General features: G+C 29.4%; 1 protein-coding gene across 3 annotated transcripts in view; it reads right to left on the reverse strand.

Moving 5' to 3' along the window:
- Window positions 1–13,862, reverse strand: part of LOC145303412 (uncharacterized) — a 113,564-nt gene that overhangs the window by 16,939 nt on the left and 82,763 nt on the right. For all 3 annotated transcript variants that reach the window (XM_080144733.1, XM_080144734.1, XM_080144732.1), the window contains one exon: window positions 2,401–2,485. In XM_080144733.1, coding sequence (XP_080000859.1) covers window positions 2,401–2,485 — 85 coding nt within the window. The remainder of the gene's footprint in view (window positions 1–2,400; window positions 2,486–13,862) is intronic.

The following is a 13,862-nucleotide window of genomic DNA, read 5'->3' on the forward strand; positions in this document are numbered from 1 at the left end:
GAAGAAATTAAATAATAATTAACATAAAAAAGAATATTCTTCATTTATTTAATTATTTTATTATATTTATTTTTTTAACATTATATGTGTGTATATTTCAATTAACTAAAGACACTAGAATCTACAGTAAGCATTTTAAAAAATAAATAAACGTGTGTGTGTGTGTGTGTGTAAGTGTGTGCATACATGTAGACAATCCAGACAAACAGCGTGTCTTTGGCCAGTCTCATACCTAGAACCATAATAAATCTATAAGTCCAAGCTTTTGGTGAGGAGATTCCACTTAGGTTATCACTTACATCTGCTTATCAATCTCCGGGTGTATATGTATGCACGTCTATAAACGCCTGTGTGCGTATCCTGTGTATGTATGGGTACGTGAAGAAGCACATATGGTAGTGCGTGGGTATATATCCATGTATGTTCACATGTGAGTATGTTCGTGGAATGCGTGGGTGTACAATTCAAAGTTTTATGAAAGACCTAGTTTTGAATTGAGGCCACACAAGTTGCTGACCATTCCAAGTCAAAAATGTTGAAAGGGTCATATTCAAATAGATCTTACCCTTATTGGCTATACCCGTGCCCCTCTTGCTGCTAACCCTGCCCATCCTACACTCATGTTTCCATCATTCACACTGAGGAAGATCGAAGGATTGTTTGAAAATTATGTGCTTTTGAAAGAACCACTCGTTTTTTCAAAAGACTTTCTGTATTCCTACATGTCCACACATAGGAAATAAATACAGAAAACATATAAACATTTACATATTTTTTCGTATTGACTTTTTAGTCATACATATTTAAATATATATGTATTTTAAAATATTAAATAAATGATAAAAGTCTGAAAAACCTATAATTGTTGATGGCTACACTCTGAAATATACATTATTTTTCTCTCGTTGGAACTACACAACCACCACTTATATATATATTAAATAAAATATACTAAAAATCAATAAAATAATAAATTATACATTTTAATAAATGTATCACAATATATATATATATATATATTATAAATAAATAAATACACTTTTTGTTTTATTTCAGAACAAAAAATGTGTCAGCAATCTAAAGTGTATATAACATTGTGAAATAGAATTAGTGAGATTTTTTTATGTCGTATAACTGATTTGAAAGGAATCTGATGCAATTTTGTCCTTTTTGGAATGAATATGGCCATTATAATTCAAATGTTGGATGTGTAATTCAAATGAAATGAGTGTTTTTGTTTATTATTTATTGATTAATTATATCAATTATTATAGGTATTATTTTCTGTGGTGTAAATAAATTAAGCTGTGTCAAAAATGTTCTTTTAATATGAGTTTACTAATTAAAGGAGACAAATTGTAAACACCTGCACGTTGTTTGATTGTTTGAGGTTACAATGTTCTGATTGAAAAGTCTTTGTTGAGATTATCTTAAATAAATTTAACAAGTTTTGCTTGTTTGAAGTTTAAACAATGATCATGCTGCAATGAGAGAATAATGCATTCAAGGAGTTGCAATTTTTCATATCTCATATATTAAGGATGGGACGATTGCTATATTTTTTCCGATTCTGATACAATTACTGATTTTGTATTAAATTACCAATTCTGATTCTTTATAAATCACTAAATATTTAACTATAAGAAAGTTATTTTTCACAATTACCATAAAAACCACACATTAAATGCGCAGATAAACATACACTTGTGAGGAGTGATCTATAAATTTTAGTTTTACTAATAGTTTAAAATCAATTTTCATTATTTTATCATTACTATCAGCAGTAAAAGATTTTTCTTTTAAAGAAAATCAAATAAAAAAGCCGATTAAAACAATCATTTTTGGTATTGGAAAATAGGCACAAATTTTTCCGATTTCAATACCGATTCTGATTCACCAAAAAGTTTTGATTTTTTTGATTCCTGATTCCGATTGTCCTAACACTTATATATATATATATATATATAAATAAATAATACACACATACATATTAGTGATGTGACGATTCCAATATTTTCTCCAATTCTGATTCTTTATAAATCGCTAAATATTTAACTATAAAATCATTATTTTATCTTGATTCCCATAAAAACACACGTTAAATGTGCATATACTTTTTCAAACGTAAAACACTCACTCATGGGGTTATCTACAGTTCTTAGCTTTACTGATAGTTTTAAATAAATATTTATTACTTTATTATTACTACTAAGCACAAATTTTTCTGATTACAATATCCCCAAAAGTTCTGATTTTCCCCAAATTCTGATTAATTATCCCAACATTAACATTTTATAAATAAAAGGGATGCAAGATTTAATGATTTCATTTGCTTTGAACCTTAAATCGATTAAAATGTAAAAAAAAAAAAATTGTCTTGAAATTCTTTAAGAAACTTACCTCGTAGGATAGAATACAAAAGTTTAAAAAAATCTTCATTTGGTGCTTCTCCAAGAACAACAATTTCGTTATCTTTTTTGGGAGTCTGAAGAGAACAAAAAAATAGCATAGAAATAAAATTTTGGTTTTTAGTTCATTTACCTAAACTTATATATTCATATTTTTTTTCATACTGACCACAAACAAAGCATATTGTCACGGAAATATAAGGGTCTACAGTAAATTAGGGACAATGTTTAAACAGGCACTTCAACTAGGTAGTTGAGCAGTGAGATGTTGATTTAATAAAAAAAAAAAAAAAAAAATTTTCTGGAACTTGTTCCAGACAAGGCATGAAACCACTTACCATAAGGAGCTAAAGAAGAACAAAAGTACTTTAAGGTCTAAAATCCGATATTAAATGTGAGATAAATAGATTCCAACCTAGAAAACAATTCTTACCCCTCTGTCAGAAACATCGTTCATTGAATGTGAGAACTAAAGGACAAAATAAGAAAAGCGAAAGTACGAAGCTGCGGAAAATAAACGAAAAATTCACTTTCTACTCTTATTGTTCACATTAGATTTATGTATGTTAGGAAATGTCAGGGAGTCAGGAAATAGGGAAGGAATTCCAAAGTTTACAGCTCGAAATTATTAGAATAAAAGGCGTTCTGGCATCAGAGGACTTCTACAGTAAAAGCGTGAGATTTTATTGCTTCTCTAGTCAAAAGTATTTATGTTGAGGGGGTGGGGCAATAGTGGCAAGTGTTTGTCATAGCACATTCCTTTAAAATACTTGTAAAACAAGCAGAGGCATGCAACATTGCGATGATGAGACAGAGGTTGAAGCTTGTTTGACTGCGTGGGACCTATTAGATTGAAAGCGCTGACCCCCATGTGGCAGCAATACATCATGCATGGGCAAATTCATATATGATATTGACAGGTGTGCGTACGCTCCTTGACCAAAGTTACATCTTGCCTTCTTCAGGTGTATGTTCATTTACCTATGTTTATGTTTTCCACCATATTTATATTCATTTTTTTTTTTTTATCATGCCTACCATAAACAAGGAACATGGCCACTGAAACCTAAGGTCTATTAGAAATTAGGGACAATATTTAAGCAGACACTTAGAGTAGGTAGTTGAACAGTGAGATGTACGTTTTTTTGGGGGGTGGGGGTCTATGGAAACTACTCCAGACAAGGCTTGAAGCCACTTCAAATCCTTCAAGGTCTAACGAAAAGTGTGAAATGAATAAATTCCGACCCAGAAAAAATTATTCCCTTTATTTAGGGGCAACCGGAGTTTTCCTGGAAAATCAATTCTGTTACTTCGCTCATTGAATGTGGGGACTAAAGGACAAAATAAGTGAAGCAATATAATAGCTTGTCTAAATCCATATTGTTGATCAAAAATAAATCTAGCATTTATGAGGTGGTGGACTAGCGCATTTGTTGTAGAGGTTGAAGGGAACAAGGGCTAACTCAGCAGAGCATTTCTTTGTTAGTATAGCAAGGATAAGATCACACCTACATGGCTTGGCAGTTTCCAGAGGATTTTTTTTATGATATCACAGGCATGGAAAGGAGTGATTGTCATTGGATGTTGATTATTTGTCTATGTAGTGGTGCCCACCTTAAAAATAACAATGAACTCTTCCATTTACTATAAAACATCATGAGAATATGTCTTTCAGCATTATGCACAAGTCATGCACACTTGGCAGTGGGACGTATAACCACTTTTCTTTATTTGTTGCGTTTGCTTTCCTTTTCCACTAAATACTAAGTTGTGTCTTTCTTCCAGACTCTTGCCGACCCACAGCAAATGGATGATTTGTGATTTGAGTGTTCATTTTTTAATGAGTGACATATAAACTCTCATGGAGAGCAATATGAATATTCCTGTAAAGAAGAGTAGTCAGCCATAGTTAAGGCTACATTTTCAATGACTACTATATAGAGATATAGGGGAGGGCGCTACACTTACCCGGAATTACTTAATTTACTCTTTATAACTTTATAATACCGAGTGATTTAGTTGCATGTTTGAAATGAAATTTTTTACTCAAATCTATGTATGAGTTCATTCCAAAAGTAAAACCTATTTTTTTTTAACTCAAAAAGTTAAAGAATTGCGGAGATGAGAGAGGTATCATTACAACGAGTGACCTATTGTACTCCAGAATTTATTTTTCTACAGAGTCACCACCATTCTGCAAGGAATTCAATGACACATCCCTGTTTCTGATGCATTTATATGACAATGACTGTTTTCTTAAAGTCTCACACCATCAACATCTCCAACAGAGATAAAACCTTAAGGTAAACAGTTTGCAATCCCCTCTGATCCATTCGGATGAAATAAAATAAAAATAGGAGGCATTACTTTTAGAACACGAATTGTATATTAATAAAATTGTGTGACAACTTCTTGTATGTCTATGGAAGTGTTAACATAACTGATATTTTTTATTTATAATTAATCAAATATTTAAAATCATAACTGCAATTGTTTTTAAACATTTTTTTAATCCAATTTCAAAAATTTATTTAACTCCAACACAATGAATTTCTATTTTCTTTTAAAACAAGTCATTTTAATCTTGTTAATAGTTTTACAAAAACAAAGAATGACATATTGGTGTAATGGGCAGAGTAAATTTGTGGCCTTGATAAAAAAAGCAGGCCTAATCACTGAAAAGTGACATCATGCATGAAGTACAAGCAAAATCTATCAAACAAACTGTCGATAATAAATAAGAGCTTTAAAAAAGCATTAGAAAGCTTTCAAACTTGCTTTGAAAAAGAGAAAAATAAGAAACACGATTTATACTGAAACTGAACTTATTGAATATTAATTAAAAATAAAAATCAAGAATTCAAAAGGAAAAAATAGTTTTTTTTCTGCATTAAAAGTAAATAAACAATGCGCGGTTTCATAAATTTTAAAGACTAAAATTTGTTTATTTACTTAAATAATTACATTAAAAAAGAAAAAGGAACAAAAAATTTTTAAATGGAAAACTTTTTTTTTTGAATGAAAACAATTTTTTTTAAATAAAAATGAACAATTTCAAAAATTAAAACGATAATTTTTAAAATAAAAACGATAATTTCAAAAATAAAAACGATAATTTCAAAAATAAAAACGATAATTTCAAAAATAAAAACGATAATTTCAAAAATAAAAATTGATGAATAATTTCTAAAATACAAAAAAAAATGATAGTTTCAAAATTGAAAATGAACTATAGATAAATGAAATTGAATAAGTTACAAAATAAATAAACAAAAACTAAATTCAAGCAAATAATTTTAATATAAACAAAGTTACTAGTGTAGAAAATCAAACTTGTTGAATAATTTAGTTGAATGTTTGAAATTTTCTTTTTCTGATTAATTTCTTCTTAATAGTTATTTTCTTTTTCACAAAATTATTTAAGAGAAAATTTGAAAAGCTTAAGCATTCTTTTTATTTTTTCAATACTGTGACTATCATCTCAAAAGTTAACATAAAAAAAGATTAGCATCTGGCAAAACATTCAATTTTATGTGCATAGTTAATTGTCTTTGATGCACAGAATGGAATAAAGGAGTTTTTAACAGTTTATCAGTGTTATAGAGAGGGAGGGGGGGCAGATGGCAGAGGTGGTGCTGGAGGGGTCGGTTGGTTGCCTGAGCTGTGAGGATGACAATAGAGGCCAGACTCAGGAGGATCAAAGTGTGCTGGCAATGACATCAAAGAGGTTCAAAATGGGGAACTGAGCAACATTTAAGACAATACCTGGAGGAATGTTTTGACGTCATCTATTCCAATAAAATAGAGACAACCAAACAACGAGAAGAGAAGCAGCGACTGTGGGGGCAGAAAAGCGGGCACATTATCATTTAACACCCACCCACCACACGATTCCTTCATGCTGTCAGTGTTGTTACTGGAAAATAAACATTGTTTCTAATCATTCATTCCTGATACATGTTATTTAAAAGTATATGAGACGTCTTTTGTGTTTACGTCTGATTGTGGAGGCACGCCTAATGGTTTAGATTCAAACGACCCTAACCCAACTAGTGATCCAGCCAGTCTTATGAATAACACAACATCAGTAACTGCATAATTGTAGATAAAAAAAATTTGTTGTAATATCATTCGGATATTATAGAGAACCTCTATTAATCCCCTGAAAGTAAACAGTTTCAGCAAGTTCTTCCACAGTATCTCTTTCAGATACTAAATTCTTGCAACTATTGTATCTCAATTTCTTAAAAACTGTATAACAGCAATAACTTGCTAAATTTAACAGGAAGTACTTCTCTGCACTGATTAACATCATCCTCTGTAGCATTCATGGTAAATTAATAAACTGTTGCTCTTTTCAGCATTTCATCCCAGTTAGCTTTTTGTAAATTTTTCAAATCAATAGTTTTGTTATTAAGTAACAGTTTTGATACTGACAACATTCTGAGTTTTTCACATTCACACACTTGACATATAAAGATATTAGCACTCTTATAATCAAAGTAATAACAACATCAACAAGTGAAGATATTGAAATGTTTTTCTGCACTAGTAACTTGAACTTTCTTTTATATATAAATATGAAAATTGTTATGTTCAACTACAGGATTCATAGAGGTAAGTTTAGTCTTTTGATGGTCAAATAATTTGGTAAGATTACATATTTTGTGTCTCTTAACAACCTATACCCTCTAGGGAAGCAGTTATATAATATGGTAGAAAATATCATTGGAATAATTCACCTTAGTTTCATTATGTTTATTTATGGCAGCATTAAATTTGGTTTGCTGTTTTTCTACGTCCATTTTTATTTTTTCATATTTTCATCAAAATATGTAGAGTTTTTTTCATCAGTTACATGTTTAAGAACCCTATACTCCCCCCTATAGTACTCATTTTTACATCACTGCAGAATAAATCTACTGCAAAATCAGACTCAATTACCAGGGATAGATAAAGTTTTTTGACATGCACATTTGATGATACAGCATTCCAAGTGTATCTTGCTGCCTAATAATACTTTAGTAATTTCAATCAAATTTAATTTCCCTTCTAAATCATCAATGCTTCTGCTTGTATGCTAACTCTTTGGAATACTTAGATTTGAAGTATGTTTGAGGGTAGAATTTTCTGGGTAAATTTTCTTGGGAGTTTGCCAACTCTGAAAGTGATTGATGTAGATAAATATGAGGGACAGTTTGGCAGAAATCTAAGAATAGCATCATTCTGAAGACATGATTTTTTTAAGGTTAACTGTAATAGTGGTACCTGTTATTTCATCAAAATACTCAGGTCTCCATTTGTCTGTCCTTGGGTTAAAAATGTTCACATACCTAAAGAAATAATTTAAAAGATAACCATATCATAAGCTGAACTCTTGTCAAAAACAATGTAGTAAGCAGACATGTCAGTCGTGTCACGATACAAACTAAGAAAAGATAGTAAAAAAATATCTAAAATATTAAATCAAGGTGATAGTGAATTTGTCATGGGAGCACTTTTTTTTTTCATTTTAACTCAGACACTACTTTTGTTTTGAAGTAAAACAAAAAAAAATTCAAAAAAACGACTGATGGCAATTAATAACTTGCTATTTATAAACGTTATCAGATTCATGTATAAAAATTACAGAGTTTATCTTCACCATAAAAGTGAGAAAAGGATTTTCTCATAGCAAGTTGTCTTTCTATGAATGAATGAGAAATATAACAAAATATAAAATAGCAGACAATTAATTGATGTAACACGTGTTCGCTATTTTAGATTAAAAAAGAAAATTGAACAAAAATTGAACCAGCTACTGAAAGAATTAGACAAACAGTATTTACCAAGTGTTTTCAGCCAATTACAAGATGGTTTTGGACATTTTTGTGTGTTCCTTCCTTTTGATTGTGATCCTTTGAAATTTTAAAGCATTTAAACTATTAAATATAAAGTCATTTAAACTTCTAAATATAAAGTCATTTAAACTTTTAAATATAAAGTCATTTAAACTGGCCTAAGAATTCATAGTGAATTCTCATTTATTAAAAAGATTGAATTTTTTGGAAGCTATTTACATCCAGTCATTTCGTAAATGATACTTTGGTTGCCTTAATAATCAAATAATACCATAATAGTTGAACTTTAAATATCATATTTAAAAAAAAGACAAACAAAAATGAAAGTAAAAAGTCATTAGACGATTCCAATATTTTTCCCAGATTTTGATACAATTGCAGATTTCAATTATTTGTAAATTTCTAAATATTTAAGTATAAAATTACAGATTTCAATTATTTGTAAATTTCTAAATATTTAACTATAAAATTGCAGATTTCAATTATTTGTAAATTTCTAAATATTTAACTATAAAATTGCAGATTTCAATTATTTGTAAATTTCTAAATATTAAACTATAAAATTACAGATTTCAATTATTTGTAAACTTCTAAATATTAAACTATAAAATTGCAGATTTCAATTATTTGTAAATTTCTAAATATTTAACTATAAAATTGCAGATTTCAATTATTTGTAAATTTCTAAATATTTAACTATAAAATTGCACATTTCAATTATTTGTAAATTTCTAAATATGTAACTATAAAATTGCAGATTTCAATTATTTGTAAATTTCTAAATATTTAACTATAAAATTGCAGATTTCAATTATTTGTAAATTTCTAAATATTTAATTATAAAATTGCACATTTCAATTATTTGTAAATTTCTAAATATTTAACTATAAAATTGCAGATTTCAATTATTTGTAAATTTCTAAATATTAAACTATAAAATTGCAGATTTCAATTATTTGTAAATTTCTAAATATTTAAGTATAAAATTGCAGATTTCAATTATTTGTAAATTTCTAAATATTTAACTATAAAATTGCAGATTTCAATTATTTGTAAATTTCTAAATATTTAAGTATAAAATTGCACATTTCAATTATTTGTAAATTTCTAAATATTTAACTATAAAATTGCAGATTTCAATTATTTGTAAATTTCTAAACATTTAACTATAAAATTGCAGATTTCAATTATTTGTAAATTTCTAAATATTTAACTATAAAATTGCACATTTCAATTATTTGTAAATTTCTAAATATTTAAGTATAAAATTACAGATTTCAATTATTTTTAAATTTCTAAATATTTAACTATAAAATTGCAGATTTCAATTATTTGTAAATTTCTAAATATTTAAGTATCAATCAACAATTCCCCCACTAACCAACAATCACGAGGTTGTCTCCTCAGCAACCGACAAGGCTAACATGCTTGCCAGTCGGTTTGCCTCAAACTCCACACTGGACCCTTCCAACCACCCCCTACCTGACTTTCCTATGCGGACAGACGCCACACTAGACGATCTGAAAACCACCCCTGCTCAGGTGCATGCTATCATAAAAAACCTTGACACCTCAAAAGCATGTGGACCCGATCTTATCCCAGCTGTGCTATTAAAAAAGTGCTCAGCCGAAGTAGCTCCAGTTCTCTCCAAACTCTACAACAAATGTCTTAATGAAGCTTGCTTTCCGGGCTGTTGGAAAACTGCTTCTGTTGTACCAGTATTCAAGAATTCTGGCGAAAGGACAGACCCATCAAATTATCGCCCCATTAGCCTCCTCCCACTTTTTGCCAAAATATTTGAGACCATAATTAACCATGCTCTAGTCCATCATCTTACAGATGCTAAACTACTGACTGACAAACAATATGGATTTAGACAAGCCCGTTCCACAGCAGACATCCTCACCGTGATCTCTGAACGTATATACCAATCACTGGACAAAGCGGGGGAAGGCAGAGCGGTAGCTCTAGATATATCTAAGGCTTTTGACAGGGTATGGCATGAGAGTCTCCTCAGTAAAATCAGATCATACGGTATCACTGGTAGAATACTTAACATAATTAAATCCTTCTTAGATAAGAGAAAAATCCAGGTAGTCCTCGACGGTCGCACATCTAAACAATATGATATAAATGCGGGAGTGCCCCAGGGTTCTATCCTTGGACCTCTATTGTTCCTGATATTCATAAATGACCTCCCCGACAACATTGCCTCTGAGATGGGTATATATGCTGATGACACTACACTCTATGGCAGACACGACAGGAAGACGAATGAACACATTTCTAAAGAAATGGCAGAAACACTAGAGGAAGACCTCCAATCTGTAGTGGAATGGGGACAAAAGTGGTTGGTCGCGTTCAATGCTGCCAAGACTAAACTAGTTTCATTCAATAATTACAAGAAACCCTCTCTACCACCAATAGCAATGGCCAACGACTCTTTATCTGAGAGTCCATCTTTCAAACTCCTTGGCCTAACGTTCACAGGAAACATGAGTTGGAACAATTACATTGAAGGCATTGCCAGGGCCGCTGCAAGAAAGGTAGGCTCTCTCTACCGTGCTAGAAAACTACTAACACCCGAAAGTATCCTGTACCTCTATAAGGCCACCATTCGCCCATGTATGGAGTATTGCTGCCACATCTGGGCTGGTGCATCTGCTACTAGTCTCTCGCTCCTTGACAAGGTTCAAAAGAGAGTCGCAAATCTGATAGGCCCTGAACTGGCATCTAGGCTTCAGCCTCTGTCCCATCGACGAAATTTTGCATCCCTCTGCCTGTTCTACAAGTATTTTAGTGGTGAATGCTCTGATGAACTGCAATCACTTGTGCCCCCACGACGCGAGCACCCTCGACAAACCCGACAGGCTACTAGATCCCACCCCCACACTGTAGAGGTCCCTAGATGTAAAAGATCTTTTTACTCCAATAGTTTCTTCCCCAGAACCGCAAGACTCTGGAATTCCATTCCAGGTCCCTGCTTCCCCAACAGTACTGACGTGCAGAAGTTCAAGTGTAACGTGAACCGACACCTTGCTGCCCAAATCCCTACATAGTACCCCAGTAGTTGTTGCCCCTGATAGTAGCCCCCTACACCAAAGTGGCAATTTGCCTTGTTTGGGGTGCAAATGTAATAAAAAAAAAAAAAAAAAAAAAAAAGTATAAAATTGCAGATTTCAATTATTTGTAAATTTCTAAATATTTAACTATAAAATTGCAGATTTCAATTATTTGTAAATTTCTAAACATTTAACTATAAAATTGCACATTTCAATTATTTGTAAATTTCTAAATATTTAAGTATAAAATTGCAGATTTCAATTATTTGTAAATTTCTAAATATTTAAGTATAAAATTGCAGATTTCAATTATTTGTAAATTTCTAAATATTTAACTATAAAATTGCAGATTTCAATTATTTGTAAATTTCTAAATATTTAACTATAAAATTGCAGATTTCAATTATTTGTAAATTTCTAAATATTTAACTATAAAATTGCAAATTTCAATTATTTGTAAATTTCTAAATATTAAACTATAAAATTGCAGATTTCAATTATTTGTAAATTTCTAAATATTTAACTATAAAATTGCAGATTTCAATTATTTGTAAATTTCTAAACATTTAACTATAAAATTGCAGATTTCAATTATTTGTAAATTTCTAAATATTAAACTATAAAATTGCAGATTTCAATTATTTGTAAATTTCTAAATATTTAACTATAAAATTGCAGATTTCAATTATTTGTAAATTTCAAAATATTTAACTATAAAATTGCACATTTCAATTATTTGTAAATTTCTAAATATTAAACTATAAAATTGCAGATTTCAATTATTTGTAAATTTCTAAATATTAAACTATAAAATTGCAGATTTCAATTATTTGTAAATTTCTAAATATTTAACTATAAAATTGCAGATTTCAATTATTTGTAAATTTCTAAATATTTAACTATAAAATTGCAGATTTCAATTATTTGTAAATTTCTAAATATGTAACTATAAAATTGCAGATTTCAATTATTTGTAAATTTCTAAATATTTAACTATAAAATTGCAGATTTCAATTATTTGTAAATTTCTAAATATGTAACTATAAAATTGCAGATTTCAATTATTTGTAAATTTCTAAATATGTAACTATAAAATTGCAGATTTCAATTATTTGTAAATTTCTAAATATGTAACTATAAAATTGCAGATTTCAATTATTTGTAAATTTCTAAATATTTAAGTATAAAATTGCAGATTTCAATTATTTGTAAATTTCTAAATATGTAACTATAAAATTGCAGATTTCAATTATTTGTAAATTTCTAAATATGTAACTATAAAATTGCAGATTTCAATTATTTGTAAATTTCTAAATATTTAACTATAAAATTGCAGATTTCAATTATTTGTAAATTTCTAAATATTTAAGTATAAAATTGCAGATTTCAATTATTTGTAAATTTCTAAATATTTAAGTATAAAATTGCACATTTCAATTATTTGTAAATTTCTAAATATGTAACTATAAAATTGCAGATTTCAATTATTTGTAAATTTCTAAATATTTAACTATAAAATTGCACATTTCAATTATTTGTAAATTTCTAAATATTTAACTATAAAATTGCAGATTTCAATTATTTGTAAATTTCTAAATATGTAACTATAAAATTGCAGATTTCAATTATTTGTAAATTTCTAAATATTTAACTATAAAATTGCACATTTCAATTATTTGTAAATTTCTAAATATTTAACTATAAAATTGCAGATTTCAATTATTTGTAAATTTCTAAATATTTAACTATAAAATTGCAGATTTCAATTATTTGTAAATTTCTAAATATATAAAATAGTAATTTTGTCCCGATTACCATAAAAACATGTTAAATCTGCATATATTTTCTGAAACGTAAAAACGCTTGTGTGATGGACTGATCTAAAGATTTTAGTTTTACTTTAAGTTTAAATCAATAAATATTTATTATTCTGTTGTTACTACCAATAGTGGAAGATTTTTTTTAAAAATCAAATAAAAAAGATAATTACAGGAATCGTTTTTGGCATCAGAATATAGGCACAAACTTTTACGCTTTTGATTCCCAATTCCAATATCAATTAATCATCCTAACACTGATTAACGAGACTCCTGAGCAATACTGGGTAGGTACCGCGTGTTCATTGTTATTTTTAAAGCAACAACTTTATAAAAGAAACACACAATCGATTGAAGCAGACTATTATTTAAGAGATGTGTCAAGTGCAAGTGATGGATATGAACTCAGGCCACAAGAGTGAGGGCAGCATGAGCGAAATTTTGTTACGTTTGACAATATCACATGCTGTCTCTCTCTACATCTGTAATAAGCAGCTGAGTCATGATACATGGCAATTAATGCTGGTCCCCTTACAAAAATGAAACGGAAATATTGTTGTCATATCTGAACTAGTGCATCGGCCACTAGTCTCTCACTCCTAGATAGGGTTGAAAAAAAAGTCCGCAACCTAATAAGTCCCACACTGTCGACCAAACTCCAACCTTTGTCCCATCACCGAAATGTGATATCCCTGCATCTGTTTTACTTTAATCACAAATGCTCGGATGAACTCA

The sequence above is a fragment of the Euprymna scolopes genome, chromosome 19 (genome assembly GCF_053919585.1).
Source record: "Euprymna scolopes isolate OS-2025 chromosome 19, ASM5391958v1, whole genome shotgun sequence".
Classification (NCBI taxonomy): Eukaryota; Metazoa; Mollusca; class Cephalopoda; order Sepiida; family Sepiolidae; genus Euprymna; species Euprymna scolopes.